Source organism: Rousettus aegyptiacus, unplaced genomic scaffold (assembly GCF_014176215.1).
Source record: "Rousettus aegyptiacus isolate mRouAeg1 unplaced genomic scaffold, mRouAeg1.p scaffold_m13_p_13, whole genome shotgun sequence".
NCBI lineage: Eukaryota > Metazoa > Chordata > Mammalia > Chiroptera > Pteropodidae > Rousettus > Rousettus aegyptiacus.
In genome coordinates this window covers 49,746,294-49,770,469 of record NW_023416288.1, presented here as the reverse complement: position 1 = coordinate 49,770,469, position 24,176 = coordinate 49,746,294, and the positions used below count along the sequence as shown (strand labels likewise).

At 51.0% G+C, this 24,176-nt stretch overlaps 2 protein-coding genes across 6 annotated transcripts; one reads left to right on the top strand and one right to left on the bottom strand.

Moving 5' to 3' along the window:
- Positions 1 to 1,318: 1,318 nt before the first annotated feature.
- Positions 1,319 to 8,482, top strand: GIMAP4 (GTPase, IMAP family member 4). Of its 4 annotated transcripts, none has more exons than XM_036230692.1 (3): positions 1,319 to 1,339; positions 3,529 to 3,591; positions 6,680 to 8,482. In XM_036230692.1, the coding sequence occupies exons 2-3, from the start codon at positions 3,543 to 3,545 to the stop codon at positions 7,594 to 7,596; spliced, it is 966 nt and encodes a 321-aa protein (XP_036086585.1). In that variant the 5' UTR covers positions 1,319 to 1,339; positions 3,529 to 3,542; the 3' UTR covers positions 7,597 to 8,482. The 4 variants fall into 4 exon arrangements, with proteins under 4 accessions (XP_036086585.1, XP_036086582.1, XP_036086583.1 ...); XM_036230689.1 differs by lacking the exon at positions 1,319 to 1,339 and adding an exon at positions 2,801 to 2,928; XM_036230690.1 differs by lacking the exon at positions 1,319 to 1,339 and adding an exon at positions 3,111 to 3,227.
- A 3,973-nt stretch (positions 8,483 to 12,455) lies between these two features.
- On the bottom strand, positions 12,456 to 18,687 carry GIMAP6 (GTPase, IMAP family member 6). 2 transcript variants are annotated; one of them, XM_036230687.1, is made up of 3 exons: positions 17,989 to 18,687; positions 16,784 to 16,871; positions 12,456 to 14,732 (listed from the first exon to the last, which is right to left on the bottom strand). In XM_036230687.1, exons 1-3 carry the CDS (start codon positions 18,169 to 18,171, stop codon positions 13,993 to 13,995), a joined length of 1,011 nt encoding a protein of 336 aa, XP_036086580.1. In that variant the 5' UTR covers positions 18,172 to 18,687; the 3' UTR covers positions 12,456 to 13,992. The 2 variants fall into 2 exon arrangements, with proteins under 2 accessions (XP_036086580.1, XP_036086581.1); XM_036230688.1 differs by having other exon boundaries at positions 18,007 to 18,682.
- Between the last annotated feature and the right edge of the window lie 5,489 nt (positions 18,688 to 24,176).

The window sequence follows — 24,176 nt, the reverse complement described above, 5'->3', positions numbered from 1 at the left end:
CATTCAGCCCAAACCTGGGTGCCACTACAAAAATAAGCCGTAACTCAGAATGATCCTGTATGCACTGAACCCTGTAATCCAGATAAGAATACCTAAGTAATGGCTGGGGGCTCATAATAGTCCTTAAAATAACTGCTGCATTTCACAGCAATCTCTGCTCTCACTCCCACACTTAATTAGAGGATGATCCAAGCCTAGCCAGGCTTAAGCTGTAGACACAATAGAACCCGACCCTTTCTCTCTTTAAGTCACTGGCTTCAGAACCACAGAGATGCATTCACACCATGCCTATTCTTTCGATTGGCTTTTGTTCCCCTATCTCACCTAGGGACATAGCCATCCTTGTCGTTTAGGTCACGTTCTTCTGGAATGTCACTTATCCTTAGGGCTAGTGCCTGATTCATTCTATGCCAGGTCCTCTATTTAAGGAGAGTTACACTTGGTTAAACACACACCATCCTCAGAAATTTTTGTCTTATACCTCCCTTTAAGGTTGTTAGCACTCTGTGTCATTACCAAAGTTCTTTCTGACTGGTTCGCTTTTATGTTTTCCATCTCCATTTTTATGTTTTCCGTCTCTTCGTTAAAGTTCTCACTGAGTTCGTCTACTCGTCCCTCAAGACCATTGAGCATCCTTATCCTGAGTGTTTTGAACTCTGCATCTGATAGATTACTTGTCTCTATTTTGTTTAATTCTTTTCCCGTTTTAGTTCTTTTTCTGCCCTTTCATGTGGGACATGTTTCTTTGTCTCCTCATTTTGGCTGCCTCCCTCTGCTTGTCTCTATGTATTATGTAGGGCTCCTAAGTCTCCCAGTCATGGTACAGTGGCCTTGTGAAGTAGGTGTCCTGCGGGCCCCGTGGCGCGGTCTCCCCGGTCACCCGAGCGAGGTGCTCCAGGCGTGTCCCTTGTGTGGGTTGTGTGTGCCCTGCTACCGCAGTTGAGCCTTGGTTGCTGTTTGCTCATCAGTGGGAGTGACTGACCCTCAGGCTCATTGGTCGTGAGGACTGGCGGAGATCAGTAGAGGGGCTGTTGTGCACGGGCTGACCCTACAGAGCTTTAGCTGGGCTCTGGTGCCTGCCCTCTCTGCCCTCGGGTTTCCTCCCCAGATGCGGCCCTGGGTGGTGCTCCAGCTCCAAGCCCGAGGGCCTCCTGGGAGGGGTCCAGCTGCAGGCCAAGTTCAGCTGCTGCTTGTGAACTTCTGCGGCCATCTGGTGAGCATCACCAAGCAATCAGCAGATGGCTGCCACCCGTGCTGGGCTTATAGGCATCTTGAGAAGCTGAGCCAGGAACTGAGGCTGGCTGCCACTAGTGCCGGCCTTGGAACTGCTCAGCAAAAGGTACGGGGGAAACCGAGGCCAGATGCTGTGTCTCTGGGTTTTGTGAACCTTTGAGAGATTTTAGGAAAGTCTGCAGAAAGAGCCAAGTCAGGCCATTTGTATGGAATAAACCCCTGGAGGTGGATTGGGCAGGCCAGCAAGCTGGGAGAGGCGGGGTCTCAAGGAATCACCTGGGCAGAGTGACCTGTGTTAATCAGGCTGATGGAGAATCAGACATGGCGGCCGCCTGTGTCTGCAGGCTGGGAGCGGGGAGGGCTCAACGAAGGAACAATGGGGACTGCCAGCACTTCTGCCTGGGAGAAAGCCGCCTCTCCAGCCCTCAACCTGAAGCTCAACAACTCAGAGTCACCCTGCATGCCCCTGACGCTCCTCGAGCAGCTGCCTCAGCGCTGGAGCTCAGAGTGAGTCCATCAGTGAGTATAGTCCTCACGTGGCCTGCTCAGCCAGCATCTCCTCCGGTTTTCACAGCCGGAGGTCGAGGGGATTTCTTTTCCCGGCACTGGAACCTTAGGCTGCGGAGCCCAATGTGGAGCTGGGATCTCTCGTTCATTCAGTCTGCTTTGCAGCCAAAACGTCCCTCCCAATGCTCAACCGCCAACGTGGGAACGGGACTCAGACGTTTTACGTCTCCATCCCTGTTACCAGTCTCGAGGTGACCTCTTATGTTTGTGCCCAGTTGTAGGACTTTCGTTCAGCCAGACCTAAGGCGACTCCCAGTGATGGTTGTTCTGTAGTTTGGTTATGATTTTGGTGTGGTCGTGAGAGGAAGTGAGAGCAGAGTCTTCCTTCTACGACACCTTGACTGGACCTCTGTAAATCCCTTTTATAGTGAGATCCATGTCTCTAGAGAAGCGGGACCCCCATTACAATATTCTCATCATTTCCATTTTCATGGCGGTTAGTGTCAGAAATCAATGATTAGGTCATTGTAGATGGTTCTAGTACCATCTCACAAGGTGACTTTGGGCTCATCCTAATTAGTCAGATGAAGACCAGCGAGAGCCTCTTGCTTCTAGCAGATGATTCAGGCAACACATCTGGAAATAACAGCCCCCTCCCTCTCCCATGTAATTGGGAAGAAGGAGAGGAGGTGGGAGTTGCTTACACTGAGACAGGCCTGAAGCATTAGGGGCCACTGTTGGGCTGGGAGGCCGGTTGTGCTGAGAAGCGGCTCTTTCAGAAGAACTGGCCACTCTGGTTTTGACCCAGCAGTTTCTTCCAGAGTCTCACAGTACATCCCATATTTCTTCCCTCCCAGCAGAGAGTTTGCATTGTCCAATATAATAGCCACTAGGCAGACGTGAGTCTTTAACTTTAAATTAGTTAAAATGAAATAAAAATTAAAAATCGAATTCTCCAATCACACTCATCATATTTCATGTGCTCAACTGCCCATGTGGCTAATGATTACCATATTGAGCCTCACAAAGCAATTCCTCTTGGTAAAAAGTTCCTTTAGTGGGCGGGTCTCTGACATGAGCAAGTTTGGACAGCTCCTCCCCTCACTTTGTCTTTCCTGCTCCTTCTCAGTGTCCTTGTTTAACATTGCCTTCAGAGTTAGAAAAGAGAGCTGGACCCAGATTTTCCAGGTAAAGGAATATAGGAGTTGGGGGGCAGGTGAGGGAGGGAAATGTGTGACTTGGTGGAGAGGAGACTATATCTTAAACCTATACCTTGAACTTCCCAGCAAACTTGCTCTCAGTAGATATTTCTCATTGCCGTCTATCGAAATGGGGGCAGAGTCATTCATGTGATCTGGAGGCGGACCAGGCTGTGGGGAAGGGGGAGGAGGAGGCTTTCATTCTGGCTGAGTTCTGTTCGAGATGCCCATGAACTTGCCAGACGGAGAAGCTGACTGGATCTAATGGTTCAGAACTGTGAGGAAGGAGTAGGCTACACACTGCGGCAGACAGCACTGGGGACCGTAATTCACAGAATAGAGGATGGGGAAAGGGTACCCGGAACCGGTGCCGAGGAAGCACTTGAAGTATTTCTGTTTGCGCAGAGGAAAAAACAGCCGTTTGGAAACAGGACTGACAATGGGGAACTGTAGAGAAGTTTTGGGAAGTAGGGAAAGAGAAATCAAGTAGCAAGTTCATGGGAAATAAGAGGCTGTTGGCTCCATGAGGTTTCGGGTTGCAGTTACTTTCTATTTCCTTATAATGACAGTTCTGTTTTTCCATCTGCAGGAATTCAAACTTCAATGGCAGCTCAAGACTGCGACATGAGAGTGAGCCTCAGGACCTCCTCTGGTGAGATGGTGTTCGGGCTCCCCAGACCAGGCTGGAGGGAGGGGACCCGGCAGGGTGGATCTCCTGTCCTGTCTGCCATTCTCATCTGAGCAAGAGCAAAATATCCCCATCCCCGTTGTTTATTTTTCCTTTATCGACTCCGTTCCTTCTACACGCTCGACCCTCTAACACTTTCTCCTTGTGATGCAGCATAAGAAGAGAGGTAAAAATATCCTGATTGAGTCAGGCCGGACGACATGTTTTTACTTCCCACTTCCCACAATGCAGACACACCAGCGCGGCCGGCCATAGCCTCTCTGGTTGTTTTTCTGCTTCTCTCTTCCCCTGGGAGAGGCTCAAGAAGGAAGGGCAGGAGAGTCATTCAGGTCGCTAATCTCCCTGCTCCTGGTGGCCTCGCCATAACCAACAAATACAGGAGACTCACTCGGGTTCTCACGCAGTCCTCCCTTTACTTCCTTGTCCGAAGAAATTGGCCCTGGCAGTGGGACTTTTGCCCGTTCAGCAAAATGCCCCCCAAGTTAGTGGCCTGAAACATCAACCGCCGCGTTGGTTCTAGATTTTGTGAGTCAGCTGAACAGTTCTTGGGTCCGGGCCAACCTGGCTCATCTCAACCCGACTCATTCATGTGGTAAGCTGGTGGCTCAGTATACAACCGGATAACCTTTTTAAAAAGTTAAATTTATCGGGGCAACATTGGTTAATACCATTCTATAAGTTTCAGGTGTACAATTCTGTAGTACGTCAGCTATATATTTCATTGTGTGCTCGCTACCCAAAGTATAGTCTCCTTCCGTCACCATGTGTCTGACCCCCTTTGCCCTCTTCATCCTGCCCCTGCTCCTGCGTAGTAATGTCCATACTGTTGTCTGTGACTATGAGTTCGTTTGTTTTGTTGGCTCATTTGCTGCTTTCTGTTTTGTATCCCACATCTGAGTGAAATCATTCGGTTCTTGCCTTTTTCTGTCTGACATATTTCACTTAGCATGATGCTCTCAAAATCCAGCAACTGGATAATTTTAGTTAGCCCCATGGACACGTCCAGTAGTCAGCAGGCCCTTGGGCATTTCAGGGTGACAGAGATACCTGGGTCCTGTGTCCCTCCCCATCAGGCAGGTGGGTCCAGACCTCTTCATGGGGCAGTTGCAGGGTTCTGAAGAGTCCAAAGATAGAGCAAGCCTCCGCGCTCAGCTCTTTAGGAGTCTCCGCCGGCACCGTGCTTTTCCTACCCCGTTTTACTACCTGGAGCAGTCACGTGGCCTAGCCAGATTCAGGGTTGGAGGAACAGGGTCTGCATACCGATGGGAGGAGCTGCCGATCCACGTCCCAAAGAGGCACAAGTTCAGAGAGGGGGAATAATTCATGGCCGAATCCGTAATCCATCACATAGATTGCCATACACGATCAGCGTTAGCAAATTGTCGCAGTGTCAGGGCTGGCCGTTGGTGGCTGTCGGTTTCACTTCCTATGAGTTTCCTTCTCCCTCTCTCTGTGGCCGGCTAATGCTCTCAGGTTATCCTCAGGCTCGGGTCTTCCATTGTGATGCTGACTAAATAATAATCTGAACTCCCACTCACATGTTCCCTTTATCTGAGCCATCCCGTATCCAGTGCTCTCAGACCCTGGAAACTTACTGCTCTTCATCCCCAATTCCGGTTATCCAGTGTGGGAAACTCTGCCTTCGGGACGGTTTTACCAATCCCTGCATCAGTAAAAGCTTCCGCATCAGGTGTCTGGGAGAAGGGGATTGACTACAGATTTTGTGGAAGCTAGAGTGTGGGTTCTGTAAAATCTCTCTTCTCTTTGATGGGTATTTTTGAAAGGTTATTCCAATCTGTAGACTAGGCTGAGGGGGCAAAATGAAAGTAGAGGGGCCAGTGAGGAGACCGGTGAGGCACGGGCGGTGATAACGGTCTTCGCCATGGAGGGAAAGGGACAGGTTTGCATGTGGAGCCGAGACGTGCTAAGGGGCTGGATATGGGGAAGAGTGGAATCAAGGGCGACCCTCAGATTTGGGGGCTGAGGAACTGGGTATGAATGGTGATGATATCTCTGAAAAATCACGTGGAGTGGGCAACAGCATCTATAATATTGTCCGTGTGGTAGCGTATGCATTATCTCAAAGCAGAGATAGATGGCTGTAACCGAGTCCTCCTCCAGCAAACAGTCTCGCTCAGAGGCTGTGCTGGAAGGGTCTGCCTTCTCGGAGAAATGTGCCCCCAGAGGCGGCTATCAGTTGTCTTCCGTGGCTTGCTCTGTGTGTAACAAATCCCGAAGACTTCAACTTTTTAGACACATTAAACAGATAAGCAGAGAAGTACTGAATACAGATATGGTAAGAGCTACGTAGATGACCTGGTGTCTAAATTAAGACACAGTTATTTTGAAAACATCATTTTAGGTGCTATGCTATGCTGTCCTGTTATTAACTCTCAACTTTCCTAAGAAGTGGATATGCTTAACCAAATCAAACTGAGAAAGTATACCTCTACTGAAGCCGGTCCATTTGAGTTAGTATTATTATTTATTATGTAGCAGGGGATTTCAGAGTAACTCTACAGAACTGCCAATACTTTCCGGCTATAATTCTTCAACATATTAGTTTAAAAGAGAAAAACTTCCCTAGGTGTCTACACTGAGGTGGTAACTTTAAATGTAAGGCGTTTTATTTTCCTCTGGGTCATAATCCCTGATGACATGGTTGTATGTGTGAAACATAAAGGGACAGTCTGTCCTTCTGCACGGTGATGTCCTGAAGTCAGATCATGTGTTACTTCCCGCTTCTGCTTTTGAGGAACAGCTACCAGCGTCAGCTCAGAGTCTTAAACCATTTTACCCTCCTCTGTGGGCACTTAGCTACCAACGGTCAAAGCAAACAGCTCCAGAAAAGCCCGAAAAGTGCCCCGTTCCTCTAGAACGGCAAGAGGCCCAGGGCTTCAGGTCCCCAGCAGGCAAGAGAAAAGGGCTCCAGTTTCTGGAAGATGAGCTGGAACAGGAAACGGGGGTGGGGGGTGGGGGCGGGGGGCGGGGCTGCGGGGGAAACAGTTGGAGGTCAATCCTAACACTGTGGCTTTTGTTTCCTGAAACCAAGACCCCGGAGCTTCGCAGCTGAGACTCGTCTTAGTAGGTAAGACTGGAGCAGGAAAGAGCGCCACAGGAAACAGCATCCTTGGAGAGAAAGTGTTTCGCTCTGGCATTTCAGCGAAATCCATCACCAAGGTCTGTGAGAAAGAGAGCACCACGTGGAACGGGAGAGAGATCGTCGTCGTGGACACGCCTGGCATTTTCGACACCGAGGTACCCAATGCCGAAACGCGCAATGAGATCGCTCGCTGTATCCTCTTGACCTCCCCGGGACCTCACGCTCTGCTCCTGGTGATCCCGGTGGGCCGCTACACACCGGAAGACCACAGGGCCACGAAAGAGATGCTGAAAATGTTTGGGCCCAGCGCTAGGAAGCACATCATTCTCTTATTCACCCGGAAAGATGACCTGGATGGCATGGATATCCAGGATTACTTACGGCAAGCCGACAAAGGCATCGGAGAGCTCGTGAGCCAGTTTCGCGGTCGCTACTGTGCGTTCAACAATAAGGCCATAGGAGCCGAGCAGGAGAACCAGAGGGAAGAGCTGCTGACCCTGGTCCAGCGTGTGCTGATGGAAAACGACGGAGAATACTACACGCATCAGACGTACCAAAGGGCTGAGGAGGAGATTCAGAAACAGGTCCGCATCATGCAAGAGCGTTACAGAACAGAGCTGGAGAAAGCGAAAAGGCAGATAAGAGTGGAGTATGAAGAGGAAATCAGAAAGCTGCAGGACGAGCTGGAGAAGGAACAGAGAAAAGGGAGGATGATGGCGGCATTGGCAGAAAAGGATGAAATCTATACTGTAAGGCAGCAACGCGTCAGAGATGAAGTTGTGCGTCAGAGTGGGATATTGGAATTCATCTTGGATCTATTAGAGATTGCCTCTGATATTTTCTCACATCTGTTTAAAGGCAAATAAGCTTAATGAAAATCTGTCTATTCTCTATTTCCTGCTCATTTCCTGGTGCCCCTGCCGCATATAACTCATTCACTAAAGTCAGAGCTATCCGATTCTGTCTGTCGCGCTCTCGGGGCTCGCGAGTGTAGTAAATAGGTTGGCAGTTGGTAGACACTTGATTCATTTAAAAGGGGAGGGACAACTTCTCAAGTTTGTAAAACCCCAAAGCAGAAAGTATGGCTGCTCCTCATCTGTTGAATTCTTTCTCAAAAGCACAGAGAAAAGGAATGCAGGAGACATGAAGATGACCCTGAGCCTTCTCTGTTTATCTCTAGTCAAAGTTTCTCCTCTAGGTTCTTTCCAGCTTGGCAAATATTCTCCCCCCGTGGCTTCTGAAACTCCTTTAGTTTTGCCTTTAGGACCTCTGTGATCATTTTACCCATGTGGCTTGTTAGAAAAGTCACTTATATCTATTAGGTAATCTATAAACAGACTTATAGAAATCTTTCTAGATGAATGTAAATTTGTCTAATGACAATTTTTATGGAAGTACTCAAATTGTTCCTTATCATCTGCCCACTCTCTGAAGAACAAAGCATTTCCTGGAAAAGAGATTTCTCAGAACTCAACTAACTGAAATTCCAGAATAAGCAAAACGCAGAGGTTCAACAGATAAGAGAACAATGCTGTATTCAGAGGTCTCTATAGGGAGCCTTTGACCAAGCTCAAGGTCACCAATTCGCTGAATAACCAGTTCTCTCCCTTTCTGTTGGGACCCCACCTCCATCCCCCCAAACTTCCCAGCACCTTGATTGCTTACTGGGTGGTGGGTCATTTGCACAGAGCTGCCCCGCCCACTTGAATTGTTTGCTTATTGTTACTGTAATAAAACTTTTCTGTTCTCTCACATTTGTGTGACACTGGAATCTGTTTTACCTTAGGAAATCCCACTCCTACTTCTAAGAACACAGGGAGGAATCTCACTTTCTGGTAAAAGTTCAAGATGGAGCTGGGTTTGCTCTACCCTCAGGACAGCTCTGCTTCTCCTTTTCGCTGGAAGTTTGAGCCACGTTTCTCAGCCCCTCTGCCTGGCAAAACCCATGTTCTCCACAGATTCGCTTACTATGTGCTCATAGAAATTCTGCGTATCCAAGGTTTTTGAGACCTCTGCGGTTTTCCTAGTGCCAAAAAAAAAAAAAAAAAAATCATTGATATGGATAACCATAGTTGAAGTCTGTCCGTTTTCTACTTTTCCACCGGGTACTCCTGACCTAAAAATTTCTAGGAGTTCCCAAAGCGCTCTTCCATGTGGTACCAGCATGCCCTGGTGTTTCATGCCAGCTCTCGCTCCGCCATCTTGAAATTGGCTTCTCCATGCCTCATACCGTTTTACCCCAAATAGAACATTTAACTGTCCATTACTTCTCCAAAACACAAAGGACTTTAGACCGTACATTTAATAAAAGTTAGCAAAGTTCCATGAATAAGAGAAGCGGCACCTAAAGAAGCTCACGATTCCTTCAGAAACAGCCACTAAGAGTGTGATGGGTTTGGTTTTCCTCTGCAGGACACAGGTGCACTTTGCGACTCTTGTGATTGATTGAGTTTTAGACAAAATGTAAGATACAAATTTAGCATTCTATTATATCACGACCTTCTACAAGCAAATATTTAACCAAAGAGCCACATATGCCTTACAAGGAGAAGTAAATACAGGTTAAATATTCAACCAGTTTACGGTGGTTAAGCCCAGAGCAATGTAACTCTCCAAAGGACTTGATTTTTTTCTCCCTTCCTGCTCCAAGTAACTTTTGTCCTCCCAGTGTCAAGATGACTGCTTTACTTTCAGCCTCAGGTCCGAATTACAGACGGAAAGAAGATAGAAACAATGAAGGAGACAGATGGCACCTCTGTCTCAAAGGCGAAGCCAGCCCAGAAGTCCCCAAGCGACTTCCGCTCCTCTCCCACGGGCCTGTGGGTGACCCAGCTGTAAGAGACACCGTGCAGTCTGGCACTTCACCCGGGCCCCTTGCTTTTGGGAGGGAGATTATAGTTTTGCTAGGAAGGAAGAAGGGGGAGGTGGCCGGGAAGCAGATGACAGGCGGCAGGTGCCTCCAGCCGCCTGGGGCAGTCTGCTCCGCTCCCGCCTCGGGCCGCGTCACCATCCTCCGCGGAGCGCTCTTGGCAATCACCCAACCGACCTTTCACTCATTCTCAACTCTTGTTCATTCTACACACGAACCGAGGGAAAGATAGGAAAGTGAAACCTTAGAGCTTGAGTCTGGATCCAAAAATAAGCCGTAGGTCAGGGGCTGTCATCTTTTGACAAAATCCTATCCATAGTTTTTTAGTCTTAGCAGCTGCTTATGCAGGGTTTTCCCTGTATTTTGTGAGACACTAACACGCGTCAGAGCCACCTGGGAGGCTCGTGTAAATACAAAGTTTCTGATTCAATGGGCCTGGGGTGAAGCCCGAGAATCTGCATTCCTGTCGGGCGTTGTAGACGCTGCTGGTCTGGGATTTCACTTTGAGAGTGACTGTACCGAGGCAGATATCCTGTGTTTGAAAAAGAAAAAGGGAACGTCGCTTCGTAATGTCCGAGGCGTTTCTGAGTGTTAGCAGGTACAGCTAGGGCACAGAAGACCTCCCTCCCTGCCAGGATTCTGAAGGGCAGGTAAACACACAGAAGTCTAGGATTCCCTAGGAAAGATGGAGTGGGGACCAGAGCAGGTACCAAGTTAGGGGTCTTTATGATTCTGTCTGAATGGAAGGCGGCTAGTGGCTCATACAGGGCCACATGACAACCAAGAGGCACAGTCTGCGAAGAGGAAACCAGAAGAGTCAGACTCACGTGGACCTTCCAGAAAGAGAACTTCTTTGGTCTGTCTATAGAATGAAACAAGGAACCAAAGGGCAGGTCATAGCTGGTCACCACTGGCCAAAAGGGAAAGCAGAGTGTCTGTTCCTGTTTTTAAAAGTAAAAATAATAGTAGGAAGTGTTCGGATGGATGTCCTAAGGGCCTCGCATCCCAAAAGAGCTTGAGCCCTCTGCCTTCTGTAAGAAGGGGGTAATTTGTGAAGTGTCACCCAGAGTAGCTTCCCTGTCAGGAGCCATTTTTGAGACATGTTGGAAGCCATTATGAGGCACTGAAGAAGTCACGTAGCTAGAAGCCATAACATGGCTGCTGAGTTTGCAAACAATGGTTCTAGGAAACAAGATGTCGAGTTACCTTGGTGAGCCTCGTAAAGTCACCCTTTTTAGGGAGTAGAATGTTTTACAACCATGGAAGCATGGATGTGTGTGATCTCATGTAGTCGACAAGCATTGTTTTAGATGTGTATGGTGTGCTTTGCTATGGTAACGTTGTGATTGATTATGGTATTCAAAAAGCATATAAAAAGGCTACGCTACATAAACTGGGGGCTGCAGCTCTGACTGCGTGCTCTCCCGAAGAACTTTTCTTTTTGTCCTTAGGCTTCACCCCCCTCTTTCAGGTGCTGTTCGATCTCCGCGGGCTGCCTCCGGCACTTCCTCCGGGGTGTGGTGGGATAAGCACGTCCTCTTTCCAGAAGGAAGAGGTCCGCTTGGTGCAGTCATGCCCAGTGCTGCCTGTGGGACCCCTCCCTGTGACTTCCGAAACCTCCGGCGAAGAAGCTAAAGCCTACAAAATGCGTCCTATGTGTTGTCATTGTGGAAATCAGCGAAAGAACTGAATTTCAGGTTTACACAGAAGGAGTAAAATAGACAGAGGACAGTGACACATGATTGAGAAAGCTGAGGGAGGCACGGGGAAGTGAGCCCAGGAAGTCCCCCTGCTCCGTCCTCTTTCTTTTAGGGACCGTGGCTTTCTGCCCGTGTCCTGGCCCTGTGTCAGCAAACAAGAAGTGCTCCCAGGGGCAAATCACACAAACGTGGCGGCAGTGTGGTCCCCCGATCTCGACCACAGGATGTCGACTAAGGGTCCAGTTCCCTATCGTGTCTGTCGGTCTGCGGTCACTTCCCTTTGCCTTCCGACAGTTATTCTAAAGTCATTATTACTTTGTACGTTCTGCATGGGTCATCAATGTAATCCCAGGAGAAGTGGGAGCTGCCAACCTTCCCTGAAGCTTTTAGTAGTTGCTTCATCCCACCAAGGAGGAAAGAAGCTTGTACTCATTTGGACTCTTCAAATTGCCCAAATCTCTGGTTTTCATGTTGGGCTCCAGTATGGAGATATTTTTCGGAAACAGCAAATGCTAAAGTTGGCTATTTTCGTAGCCTTGCCTGAGGTAACGCCCTCTGCCCACCCCGACCCCGCCCACATCACAGGACACACCCACGCGTGCCATTCCCGGCCCCCCCTCCTCCCCAGCCAGACGGAGTGGCGGCCTGGCCGCGTCTGTTCCTGCCCCTGAAATGCAGTGGGGAGCACTAGTAATAAAGAAGAGAAAATATCATATTTGATATAATTAAACGTTATTCCTTCAGAATTTTTAATGAACGACATGTTTGGAGTGACTTGCCATTTAGAGACACCAAAGGAGTGTCATTTGGTGAAAAGCTTGTATTTTCTATTATGAAACTCATTAAGCTAACAGAGTTAAAAGACACTCAAAGAGATATTTATCTTCTTATCCTAATGAAAATGCAAATGCTTTTACCTTTTACTCAATAGCTCCGAAGTTGTGAGCCTGTTCACTTAGAAATAAAATGTCCTTGATTCATGTATAGCCTTGAAATAGTCACCAATTCTCCCAAACTTAAAACCTAAATGTGAGATATCCAACTGGACTTCCAGTAAGATTCTTTTCTGAAAATTAAACAAGTGATTTTAATTTTCACAGAGAAGAAAAATGCCTGAAAATAAAAAAAGGAAATATAAAAATGAGGAAATCAAAGCCACCGTAATCAAATCAATATTTTATTCATGTAGGAGTAGAAGGTCGAAGGAGAATTAAGAATCCTGACATGGATCTGCATATGAAAATTTAATAGATGCCAAATGCTGTGTTTCAGTTTGTGGGGACTGAATCGCTTCCTTGACAAACAGTTCTGTCATGATGGCCATCGTAAGTATATGCCAGAACAAGTTTCTGTTCTACCTCGAGACACTTCACTGAGCCTTTTAGCAAAAGAAATGCTCCCAGCTTCCTTAGGAGTCCCGCGTGTCCGGGTAGGGCGCGATGGCCTCGAGTCAGGGGGGTCGGAGGTCCTGCTGGCGCGGCTGACGGTAGAGGGTCTCTGATTTCTGATTGTCCCCCGGCACCGTCACCCCCACTTCCACGTGCCACCGTCCCAGGGGAAGGTAGCTAGGGACCCTCTGCCACACAGCTTAGAGAAAGGAAAGGGCGGTCCGTCACCAGGCCTTTCCCTGCCCCCTCCTACCCTGTGACCATCAGGCAGTCAAAGTCCCCAGGGTGCGCCCGAGGCACATCAGCCCCTTTGTGAGGGGGGCCAGAGCAGACCGGCGTACTGCCATCCCGGTCCCGTTCCTCACGGCCACCTGGGAGACCCTCATGAGACGCCGCCCTCCCCGGGGACCCGGCGGGCTGCTCCCTACGGCATCTGCCATTCAACCGCTACCTTCTCTGGTCCCGCTTCTGCTCTGGCTCCCTCCATTGACACCCCCGAGCCCCTTGCTGGGGGCCCAGTCACACGCCCAGGCGCTCACCCCTGTCAGGGGACAAGGGAGGGACATGCAGATAAGGCTGAGCAGGGGCTGAAAACCACCTGGTTCCTGACAGCAGAGACAATGAGAGCGGCAGTGAGCGACAGGTGTGTAAGCGCCTTAAGCCACGCCCACTCAGGGAGGCGCTGCTTCGCTGCCCAGGCCCCACCGGACACCTCCTGGGGCCACCGAGGCCTGCAGCCTGGTCCGGAGCCCGCCCTGCTGACCGCGCCTGGCTTCTGGGACCCCCCGCCCCACTCTGCCCTTCGTTCCCAGGAGGTCCCCCGGGGCTCATTGGCTTCACTCAGGGGTGCGTTAAAGGGCTGCTGCCCCCGCCCCCTCCCCGCTCCCCTCGCTCTGTCCTCCCCGCCCAGCACCTGTCCCTCTGCACATGCCACAGAGCCGTCGCGGGGTCCCGACCCGGCAGCACAGCGCGCAACTTTAGAGTCGTCGCGCCCGCCCCTTCCACAGGCCAGGACACAGCCCAAGAGGTGCGAGGGCGCCCGCTCGACGTCCCACGCTGACTCGCTGCCATCGTTTCAGGGGTGAGCGCAGCGACCGGGACGCTGAGGGGCTGCGCGGAGGGACGAGGCGCAGGCCTGTCCCCCGGAAGCCTCGGTTCCCTCGGAGCAGACGCAGAAACTGCGGGACGCGCGGGCCGGTGCGACGGGCGGCTGCGCGCGGGGAGACCCCCGCGTTCCGGGACACGCGGGGAAGGAGCCGCATGGGCGCCGGGGGCTCGGGAACTCACGAGCAGGAGGCGGGGTGGTCAGTGGCCCGCGGGCCAGCCGGGGCCAGCGGCGGCCTGGGCGCCCAGCACGCGGGCCGCGGGAGGCTCACGCGGCACGGCCGGCCCTGGCGCGAGCCCGGTGGGCGCCCGCTCTGCGGGTGTTCGCGAGCCGCCTCCGAGGCCTTCGGCTTCCCACAGGATCACGCCCACCTTGTCCATGAGCTCCCGCAGCTGGGCCTCCCGCTCGGCGCCCTCCGCCCGGTTGTTGAAGCCGCAGTGGCGCCGCTCGCACTCCACGTCCAGCCGCACGAGCGCCCGGTTGTCGGTCTCGCGCACGTACCGCTCCAGGGAGCCCCCGGCCAGGTCCTCCTTGCGCGTGAACACCAGGACGGTGGAGGCCACGGCGCTCTCCCCAAACACGTCCTGGAGCCGCCGGACCACCTCCTGGTCCTCCTCCGTGAAGCGCCCCAGCTGCGTCACCAGGAGCAGCACGCGCAGCCCTGGGGAGCCGAAGCCGGTGGCTTCACGGAAGACACGGGCTGTCACCTCCACAGGCACCGCGGGGCACAAGACATCGGGGGTGTCGATCACCTCGAGCTCCGTCCCGCCCCATCCGCACATCTCCCTCTGGAAGGCCCGGGTCACGGGCCTGGCGCTGGCTTTGGACTCAAACGCTTTCCTGCCGAGGATGCTGTTTCCTGTGGCGCTTTTCCCGCTTCCGGACTTGCCCACCAGGATGAGCTTCAGGGGCCCCGGGGGCTGCTCCTCCTCCCCCAGACCTAGAACCATCACGAGAACTCAGAGAGGTTGTGCTCAGAGCCCACCCCACCCACTTACCCGCCTCGGGAATGCTCCGCGACCTCGGGGACACGCAGTCCTGGGGAGGGACGAACACGACATCTGCGGCCGAGACCTGCCCTGGGCGCACACTCCTTTTTTCGTTTAATATTTTTCTTTCTTTCTTTCTTTTTTTTACTGTGGCGAAGCATACGTAGCATAAAGCTTGCTGTTTTAGCTGTTTTCAGGGGCATGACCTTCACGTCATTGCATGATCATCAGTGGTGCATCTCAAAAATGTCTCCGTCATCCCAACCCGAAACTCTGTCCCCATGAACCAGAAAGTCCTCATGCTCCCCGCCCGCGGCCCCTACTCTACTTTCCGTCTCTACAAATTTCGCCTTTCTAGGGACCTCAGAAAAGTGCAATCCTGCAATATTTGAGCTTTTGTGTCTGGTTTTCTTCACTTGGCATAGTGCTTTTGCGGTTCATCCGTGCTGTAGCACGTGTCAGAATTTCCCTTTTCACGGCTGACTAATATTCCATCGGACAGACAGACCATGTTTAGTTTATTCACATAAGGGACACCTGAGTGGTCTCCACCCTTTTGCTAGCGTGAATAATGCTGCGGTGAACATTAGCGCACAGCTGCCTGTTGGAGGTCCCGCTCTCCATTCTTCGGGGTCTATAGCAGAAGCGGAATTGCTGGATCATATGGTAGAACAGCACATTTTTATGTTTAGGTTTTGAAACTTCTTCTCAGGGTCACCTGTTCTCCCCCACAGAGGAGTCTGCCCGTCATGGATATGGGCCCCTGAGCTTCCCTGGGTGTCCCCGAATGACGAGGATAAAAGTGTGTGGCCTCCGCATCTACACTTTGCCCCTGAGGTGACGGACCTCATCACCTCCTTCGGTTTTCAACAGGGAATGCTGCGAGCATGCGGCCCTTCAGCCAGACCCGTGCCTCAATGGCTCAGGGGCACACGGGTGTCGTACTCCCTGAAGACATGCCGAAGACACCAAGGTGTCCAGTGACAGAGCCCCGAGCCTCCCGAAGGCGGGATGGGGACCTTCGGCTGGCTGAGCCCCCGGCCTATCCTGAGGGAGGACTCTGGCTTTCTCCAGCTGTCCCTGGGGGGCTCGAAAGGAATGCGAGGGAACGGCAGGGTTTCGGGGTGGCCCGGCAGGCGTGATGCTCGCCCTGCCCTCCCCGCTGACCGGAAGCTGGAGCCAGGGCTCACCGCTGGACTCTCAAGGTGAGCACATCACCCAGGCTGTGGGAAGCGGTTTTTAAAGTAACATTTGACCTTGCTTCCTGTGAGAGGGGTAAATCGGGCGTCCACCGTCGTACTGGAAAATTTCCTATACAGGGTACCAATATGGCTTTCTCCCAATGGCTTGGGCCATCAAAGTCCACGTAGTAAAAAAAATCATCCGTGTTAGAATACTTAATGAATCATAGATAATTTCCTCCGGCCAGGAAAATGGACGGATTTTCAGCATTCCTAAATTCTGCCTCCCCAGGTCGGAAGATGAGCTGAGCCCATGACAGTTCAGCACCTGGCCTGATGAAACAGCTTTCGCGGGCCAGACCCCCTGGAGGAGGCCCGGGCCAGGTGTGAGCCGGCGGCCAAGCGCACCCCGCTTGTCCCTGTGCCGCTGTGAGCCCCGGTGACCCTGAGCCTCCCACATCCGGGCCAGCCGAGCGCCGCACGGTCCCCTGGCTGCCCAGCCTCGGCCGGGCGACTCGCGTTGCACACCCACCCCCGGAGCGGGGAAGGGCACACGGCTCCCTTGGGACTGGCACAGAGGGAGTAACGGGGGTGACTGGGACTCTCTCTGGCCTCCTTTCTCCCTCGCGCCTGCTGGGGCCTTTCCCTTATACTTGGTGGGGGGTGGGAGGGGGGTGGAGCAGAGAAGGTTGTGCCCAAAGGCCCTCGCATGGCCGCCCATACGGGGCGCGGCTCTGGATTGAACTCTCCGCTGCGCCGGTATGTCAAACGCCCTCCTGGCCACCTCTCTCGAGGTCACTAATGCGAGAAGCTCCTTTTACCTTCCAACAGGTGTGGTTCCGGCTGCTGGGGCAGCGCTTCTGCGACCTTGTCTGGGAGGATCTGCTCATACTCCTCCTCCTCCTCCCCCTGAAGAGAATAAACGTCTCGCTGACTTTCCCACCGAGTTTTAAGAGGCGCCCGACTTTGCTTTTCTCTTGTCAGAAGAAAGCGTTTTGCGTGGGTTTGGGCAGGAGTGGGCTGGGGCACTGTCTACCTCCTTCGGGGACCTCGCGTCTCTCTGTCTCTCGGGGTCTCTGTCCCTCTGTCTCTATGTCTCTGTCTCTGTCTGCTCTGTAGTCTGCCTTCGTGCTAGAAAGAGGGGTCTAGGACTGACCTCTGAGCGAGACACAGCAGTGCCAAGGGCAGAGGGCCGAGAGGCGGGCAGCCGGTGCTGAGTTGAGGAGGCCAACGGCCTCCGCACAGGGACTTCCCAGTGCGGGGGACAGTCTTCTGGGAGCCAGGAGACCACCACAACATCCGTTAGGAGGGTCACACTGCCTGGGCCTCAGTGTCCCCACAAGTGTGACTACTCGAGATGTTCCCGGGGTTTCTTCCTCTATGAGATTCCAACACATTTTATGACATTTTCTAGAGCAACTCCTACTCTTCTTTGCAAAGAGGGCCATGTCACCCCAACCGGGAACTCCTGTCATCCTTCTGCTGAGAAAGCAGTGGGTCCTGGCTCCGACCCACCCCGCCTCGCCCCGCGGACTGTCCTACTTCCGCGTCAGGAGCCCGGGCCGGCGTATCGCTCCGTGTCCTCCTGGGGTGGCTCGGCCCCGAGACTCTTTTCCTGAACACGTAGGACACTCGGAGACATTCAGTCAGAGGCCGTCCCCAGATGCAGCCTCCCTGCCTCACACTGTGCCACCTGGTGTGGTCTGTGTCTCTGGCACAGACACAGAGCACACGCGTCGCCTTGCCGTGTTTCTCAGCATGAAAGTGACACTCACGGGAGCCTCTCCCCAGGACTGGGCCGTGAGCTTGAGGCAGGGCCCAGAGGGCACGAAGTCGCCGTGACGTTTTAGTCACAGCTCTCTCTATTACACCGCAAACACACAACACACGCACACGGACACACACGCACACACAACACAGACACGAACATGCAGTACAAGGAACACAGACGCAACACACACGAACACGAACACACATCCACGACACACTCGCACACAAACACACACACACACACACACACACTCACCCACACCCTCGGACTTGCCGTCGGGTAGGATGAACAGCCGTGGCTCCCAGCTGCCAGTGCCGTGTGTTCTGGAATATTCCTGGCTTCTCCTTTCAGGGCTGGGTTACCGGCTCCAAGGAGCCATGAGCCGAGGGCAAGGGCGCAGTTCACTGCCTCCTCAGTGTACGAATACAAGAAGGACATTTCTTACAATTTTTGGCAAAATGTGGTTGAAAGCTCCGCTTTAGAACTGTTCTCCGGAGAAGAGCCCAGGGCCTTGAGAGGAGGAAACAGGAAGTGGGTGGGGACAGCCGGGGCCAAGCCTCCGGGAGTCAGAGAGCCTGTCATAGGCACTTTGTCTGCAGCCCTGGTACCGCACACAGAAAGAAAACACAGGACACGAGACTTTTGTTTTTACCCTGAACCTGCATAACTAGACCTCGGAGGCTAAAAGAAAGGCAGCAGGCCCTTTGGGAAACGTTGTGTCAGGAAAATGGTATTTTACTCATGGCCTGCCTTTTCTGAGGGGGGCCCAGTTCCTGCAGAGATCCCACTCCTGCACCACGGTGACGGACATTCGTTGTCTCTTTTCTTCCGCTAACTCTTCCTTTATTCTCTCTCGGGATGAAGCCTTTGGACTTGAACTGAAGTGTCGGTTCTTTCTAAGTCCTAAGGCGCATGATTTCGGGCGGGAACGGCGCCTTCAGCAATCTTGGGGCTCGGGTTTCCGACCGTGTGTAGAACTCGGGGCCGGCAGCTCTGTAAGCACATTAGCCAAGTCCTTCTAATAAATCACGTGAGCCAATTCTTTATAATAAATAAATATTCTCTATAATAAATAAATTTCTTTATATGTGTGTGTGTGTGCGCGCGCACACACACAAACACACACGTGCGCACACGTATCCTGTCTGGCAATCCCAAGACCCGTGTCACATCTGAGCAGTCCTAATTTTTGCTTTATGTCTTCAGACATTACCTGACAATGTTCTTGAAAGCCGGATGTGTTCTACTGGATATATTAACAGTTGAAGCAAACAGGCCTGTGCTGTTCTATCTCGCTTGTTGTCCACGGGCTTCCCTAAGGAGCCCTCTCAAATGCAGTTCTCGAAGCCTTGATTTACTGCCCCCCCCCACCCCCGAGCCCTGTCGCTGGGGTGGGAAGGCGTGGGGACGTGCGGTCTTGGGATCACAGCACGCTCTTAGTGATCTGTGGCCCTGGACCGTGATCACCAGATTGTTAGCTCTTCCTCCCCCTCCGCCTGGAGGTGCCACAGGCCGGACATGGTCCCTTCCCGGCTTTCCCTCCTTGTTCTGTCGCCGCCTCTTGCTTCTCTACGCTCCGGCCTTGGATTTCCTTCAGTTACGTGAATGCTTCATCCCGTCTCTTTTTTCTCTAGAACTGCCGTGAAGAGCTGAAACTGAGACGTTCGTTCCCCAGGGAGAGGGCTCTGTTACAAAAATAGTTAGATAAAAAGTTTGGAGGTTTAATGGAGGTTTGGAGGTTTAAACTTTTCACATTGAACACTATTTTAAACGTTTTTCTGGAGGAAATGTAGTCACATGCCGCACACTGTTTCTGTCCACGGCGGCCCAAATATGTAACTGACGTCCCACAAAATTATAACGACGCTGAAAAAGTCCCACGGCCTAGTGACCTTGAGGCCGTCATGACGTCACGACACATTGTAAACACACCCGCTGCACTGCCAGTTGTAGACAAGTACTGTGTGTCATATTGTCACTGGACCTCTTCTGTGTGCAGACGTGTTCAGATGCACAAGTACTCAGCACTGTGTCACAGCTGCCTAGAGTATTCCGTGGAGTAACGGGCTGTACGGGCTTGTCTGTTGCCTAGGAGCAAAAGACCATCCCTGGGAGGCTGGGCGTGGAGCGGCTGGACCATCTGGGTTCGTGTAGGTGCACCCTCTGATCTAGGAAGCCCGAGTATCACAGACTCAACATCCAGCCACTTACCCAACGGAAACGTGTGCGTGTTTAACAAAACACAATGTCTGTAATATTCCATGGTGGCGACACTCAGAAAAGCAGGAAGTCTGAGAGCAATGTAAAGGACCATCGACAACGAGTGTTCTCACCACACACACAAAAAAGAAAGAGGGACGAGAAAAAGGTAGCCATGCGAGGTGGCGGATATGTTCGTTGCTGGACTGAGTGTTACACAATGCACTCCTCCATCAAATCGTCAAGTTGCATGTCCTCAATGGGTGCAGTTTTTATCGGTCAATTATACCTCAGCAAAGCCAGAAAATGACATTGCTGGAAAATAATTTTGAATGAAAAGGAAAAGACCATATTGCTCACAGTAATTGGGTTAATTATGTAAACTATATATTCATATCATAAATTATATATAGAAATTGGGTTACAGCCACGCAATAGAATAGTATATAGCAGTGAGAATATACAATTTATTACTAATATATTAAGATACAGAAAAACTTCAAAACTTAATGATAAGCCCTCAAAAAGCCAGACACAAAAGAATACATAGTACATGATTCCATTTATAAAAAGAACAATTCAGTGAGCCGTAAACTTATATAAGCCCTTTCCTCTATGTATATTATACTTTAACAAAAACTTAAAATTGAAAAAAAGGAAGAAAGTGACTAATGGACACACACAGGCACTCGCACCAAAAAATAAAAAGTGTGCAAAATACCTGAAGAGAAAAGCTATCGTAAAAATGTCAGTCAATTTTTCCCAGGTGTACCAAGGGATTTAATTCAAGTCAATTTTTTAAAAAGCCCCAGTATTTTTTCTTTTATACTGGAGAAGGAACTTGGTTCTAAAGTACAGATAAATGTGAACACACCCGTAAGTAGAGCCAGCTTCTAGAAGGACCAAAATAATCTCACACGATAGTCTCTAAGAAATGTCCCCAACCTCTACCTTCTGTGACCCACGTGGTGCTAAGCCCCAGCTTCCCACTCAACTCAGGGATGAAGATTAGCCTGAGCGCGTTCAGGGTGTGGGCGCCTGAGTTCTCCAGAAGGCAGAATCCGAGATGCCTATACGGGAGCCTGAAACTTACTTAGAAACGCTCTTGGGACCCAATCCTGGGGGCGACTGAAGGGAGCCGGACTGGCAGAAGGAGACCCTGGGCTGTGAAGAGTCCCCCTGCAGGAGCTCGAGCTCAGGTGATCCCGTAGAGCCGTCCGCAAGTGAAGCAGGAGGTCAGGCCTTAACACCTTCACATCCACGGTCGGTCATAAGACGGGGGCCGCCCTGGGAATGGAAATGGGGGGTGATCTTGGAGGAGGGGGACCCCTTCCGCTGAAAGCGGTTGTGAGAGGGTGGCTTAGGTCGAGGGGAGGGAGTCAGCTGCGAGCTGGCAGCCAGCCACACTGCCAGCCCTGGGGGACTGGGGGCTTCGGTGGCGGGCGGTTCTCCGGGGCATACTGTAACACATACTATACGGAGTGACATTTGGGCTGTTTCACAGGACCTTCCAGAACCCACTCATAACCCAAAGTCGTGGCTGCAACTTTGGCAGTTTTGGGGGCACAGCAGGCACTTCGGAGGAAAAGGTTCCATCTAGCAAAATTGAAGCACCCATCAAATTACACGGAAATGGTTTCTTTCCTATTTAAGTGCAAAATGCCCTCTTTATCGGCTCTACTTAATCAGTTTCCTGTTGGCAGACCCAGAGGTTTTGTGTAAACAAAGATTCGCAAAAGTACCAGTGCAGGCAGCTTTCTTGCCGGGAGCTTGAGGTTTCACCACTTCTGCAAGAGAAGGCAAGAGGGCTGAGAAGAGGGTGGGGGGGGGGGCACACAGCAGGGGTCACAGCCAGAGCGCATCTGCATGGAAAGGCAGTGGTTGTGGGCGGCTGAGGTTTATCAGCGAGATCTCCACAGGTCTCACCTTTACAGAACAGCTCCGAAAGTTTTAATTGGGTATAAATTCTTTATGATATAAGTAGGACGTGAAAATCAGAATGTAAAATCATTGGTACAGCACCATCTGACAAACAAGACACATAAAATGAAGGAAATGAGTTCATATTAAACAGCTTCTAACATTGGATGGTGGGACTACACGGTCGTACCCCCTTATCCACAGGGGATCCCCGAAACCACAAATAGCACCAAGCCCTGTACGCACTACGCTATCCCTATATGTAGATATCCTTTCACTGGAAGGAATCACTTCGCAGCTTCCCTTTGGCACATGTGAATGGCCAGCACCGCTATGCTTTGCGCTTTGGGGCCGTGATGAAGTCAGATAAGAGTGACTCGAACACAGGCGTGTGATATGACAGTGGATCCGGCAATGGAGAGGGCTATGTGACCAACAGGTGGGGAGCGTCTGCAGCGGGAACGTGCAGGACAAAGGGAGGATTCGCGTGTATTCCAACCACTCTCCATCCCACCCCGGATGATGTGGAAGCAAATGCTAGAGATCCTATCATTTCGTCTGTACATATTTTAGTACGGATCACCCAAAGGTAAAGATTACTTGTAAAGAATGTAACTACAATACCTAAGGTGCTATAAATCTTTAATTTTATCAAGCATCCTGTCATCAGTGTTTAGATTTCATGGATCATCCTATAATTTATTTACAGTTCATTTTGTTTGAATCGGGATGCAAAGGAAAAAAAAGTCTAATCAGATGATCGCAGGTCATGTTATGCATTTCCTACCCCAAATTTTGAATCAGGAATTTCTCCAAACGTCCCTCTGTTTGTTTGTTTGCTTGTTGGCAGAAAATGGTACTGAAACTGCAATTGGGGCTTGTCTCATAAGCCCACCGAAGGCCATCTCTGTTGTTGGTACACTGGTTTTCATCTAGAGCATTCATTATTTTTGTTCTTAGAATTTCCATTTCTCTGCTCACCTCGCCCATCCATCCTTGCACTCTGTTCAATTCACCCTTTAGAGCCTTTGACATATTAATTAAAGTTGTTTTAAATTATCCTAGTCCTATAATTCCGACGTTCCCACCTTGTCAGGTTCTGACGCTTGCCCTGTCTTCTTCGAAGCATGTTTTTTTGCTCTTTAGGATGTCTGGTAGCTGAACACGATGTACCGGGTGAAAGGAACCATTGTAAATAAAACTTTCATAACGAGGCAACAGGATACGGAGGGGGAGAGATTCCCTGCCTCCGAGACTAGGCGTTGGTTCTGGTAAACCTGTGCCTCTGCACAGGGCGCCTCACCACATCCCGTTAGGGGACGAGGTAGCTAGCGTGGACTGCGGTTGGGTATTTCGCTTCTGTATGGAAGGCTTAGAGCTGACTGTAGCTGGGTATTTCTCTCCAGGTCAGTTAGGCGCTGATAAACCCCAGCAGGGTAGGCTCTGGTTAACCAGCTTCTCCCGAGAGCGGGCCTTACACTCAGAACAGAGTGCTCTGCTGATACTGCCCTGTGGGGAGCGCCTCGACTGTGTCCTCTATTATTTCTTCCATGGTCTTTGGTCTATTTCAATGTTTATGTCTCCACTGGGATCACTATTGATAAACTGTATTTACCTACAATAGAGACGTATAATTTAGAATGAAGACATGGTGAGCAGATCGATTTCCTCATCCAATCAATGAGAACGATCTTCTAAAATACTGAGCCAGAGGACTGCTGAACTTCCGACATTTTATGTTATCAATCATAAGAGACGGAATATTGTTTCTAGGTATGAAAGTATCTCTAAGGTGACGACATCCGGTCTGTCTTCCCTTTTCTGTGCAGCTTGAGGAAGTAAGACTCACTGGTCCGTATGGCGTATGCCGGTTTAAACACCGTTTTCGCGTCTCTCACCGCCTGCTGGGTCGGCTGCAGAAATGAGACCCGGCCGTGCACCTGCCTCCATGCAGTCGTGGACTTCTTTCTGTACGTGTCCAGACTGCCGATGATTCGGAATGAGCATCTTTCACGGGAAAGAAGGCTAACTGCTTCCACCAGGATTCCTCAGAGCCGGTATCTTAAAAAACAATGTGGATCTGTTCTAGAACAAGACACAGATCACACAAATGGGAAAAAATAGTAAAATCCCAGATTGTTAGACTGTAAATGCTGCTTTGGTCACAGCAGGATCAGAGGGGGTCGGCAGAATGTCGGGATAACGCGCCCTTCACCAAGAAAAACTTCGCCTGGCCTGGAAGACTCTCCATGATTGGTATGCTTGGGAGGGTAAGAAGGGAAAAAAAGGAGGGGTGGGAACACACAGGACCTCTTGACACGATT

Bases quoted from the DNA above. Each gene is read 5' to 3' on its own strand.
- GIMAP4 (XM_036230692.1), top strand. From the start codon at position 3,543: ATGGCAGCTCAAGACTGCGACATGAGAGTGAGCCTCAGGACCTCCTCT. The intron at 3,592-6,679 runs GTGAGATGGTGT...CCTGAAACCAAG, and splicing joins GAGCCTCAGGACCTCCTCTG to ACCCCGGAGCTTCGCAGCTG.
- GIMAP6 (XM_036230687.1), bottom strand. From the start codon at position 18,171: ATGTCCTTCTTGTATTCGTACACTGAGGAGGCAGTGAACTGCGCCCTT. The intron at 16,872-17,988 runs GTGAGTGTGTGT...TATTCTCTTCAG, and splicing joins CGGCAAGTCCGAGGGTGTGG to GGGGAGGAGGAGGAGGAGTA. The intron at 14,733-16,783 runs GTAAAAGGAGCT...TGATGGTTCTAG, and splicing joins GGAACCACACCTGTTGGAAG to GTCTGGGGGAGGAGGAGCAG.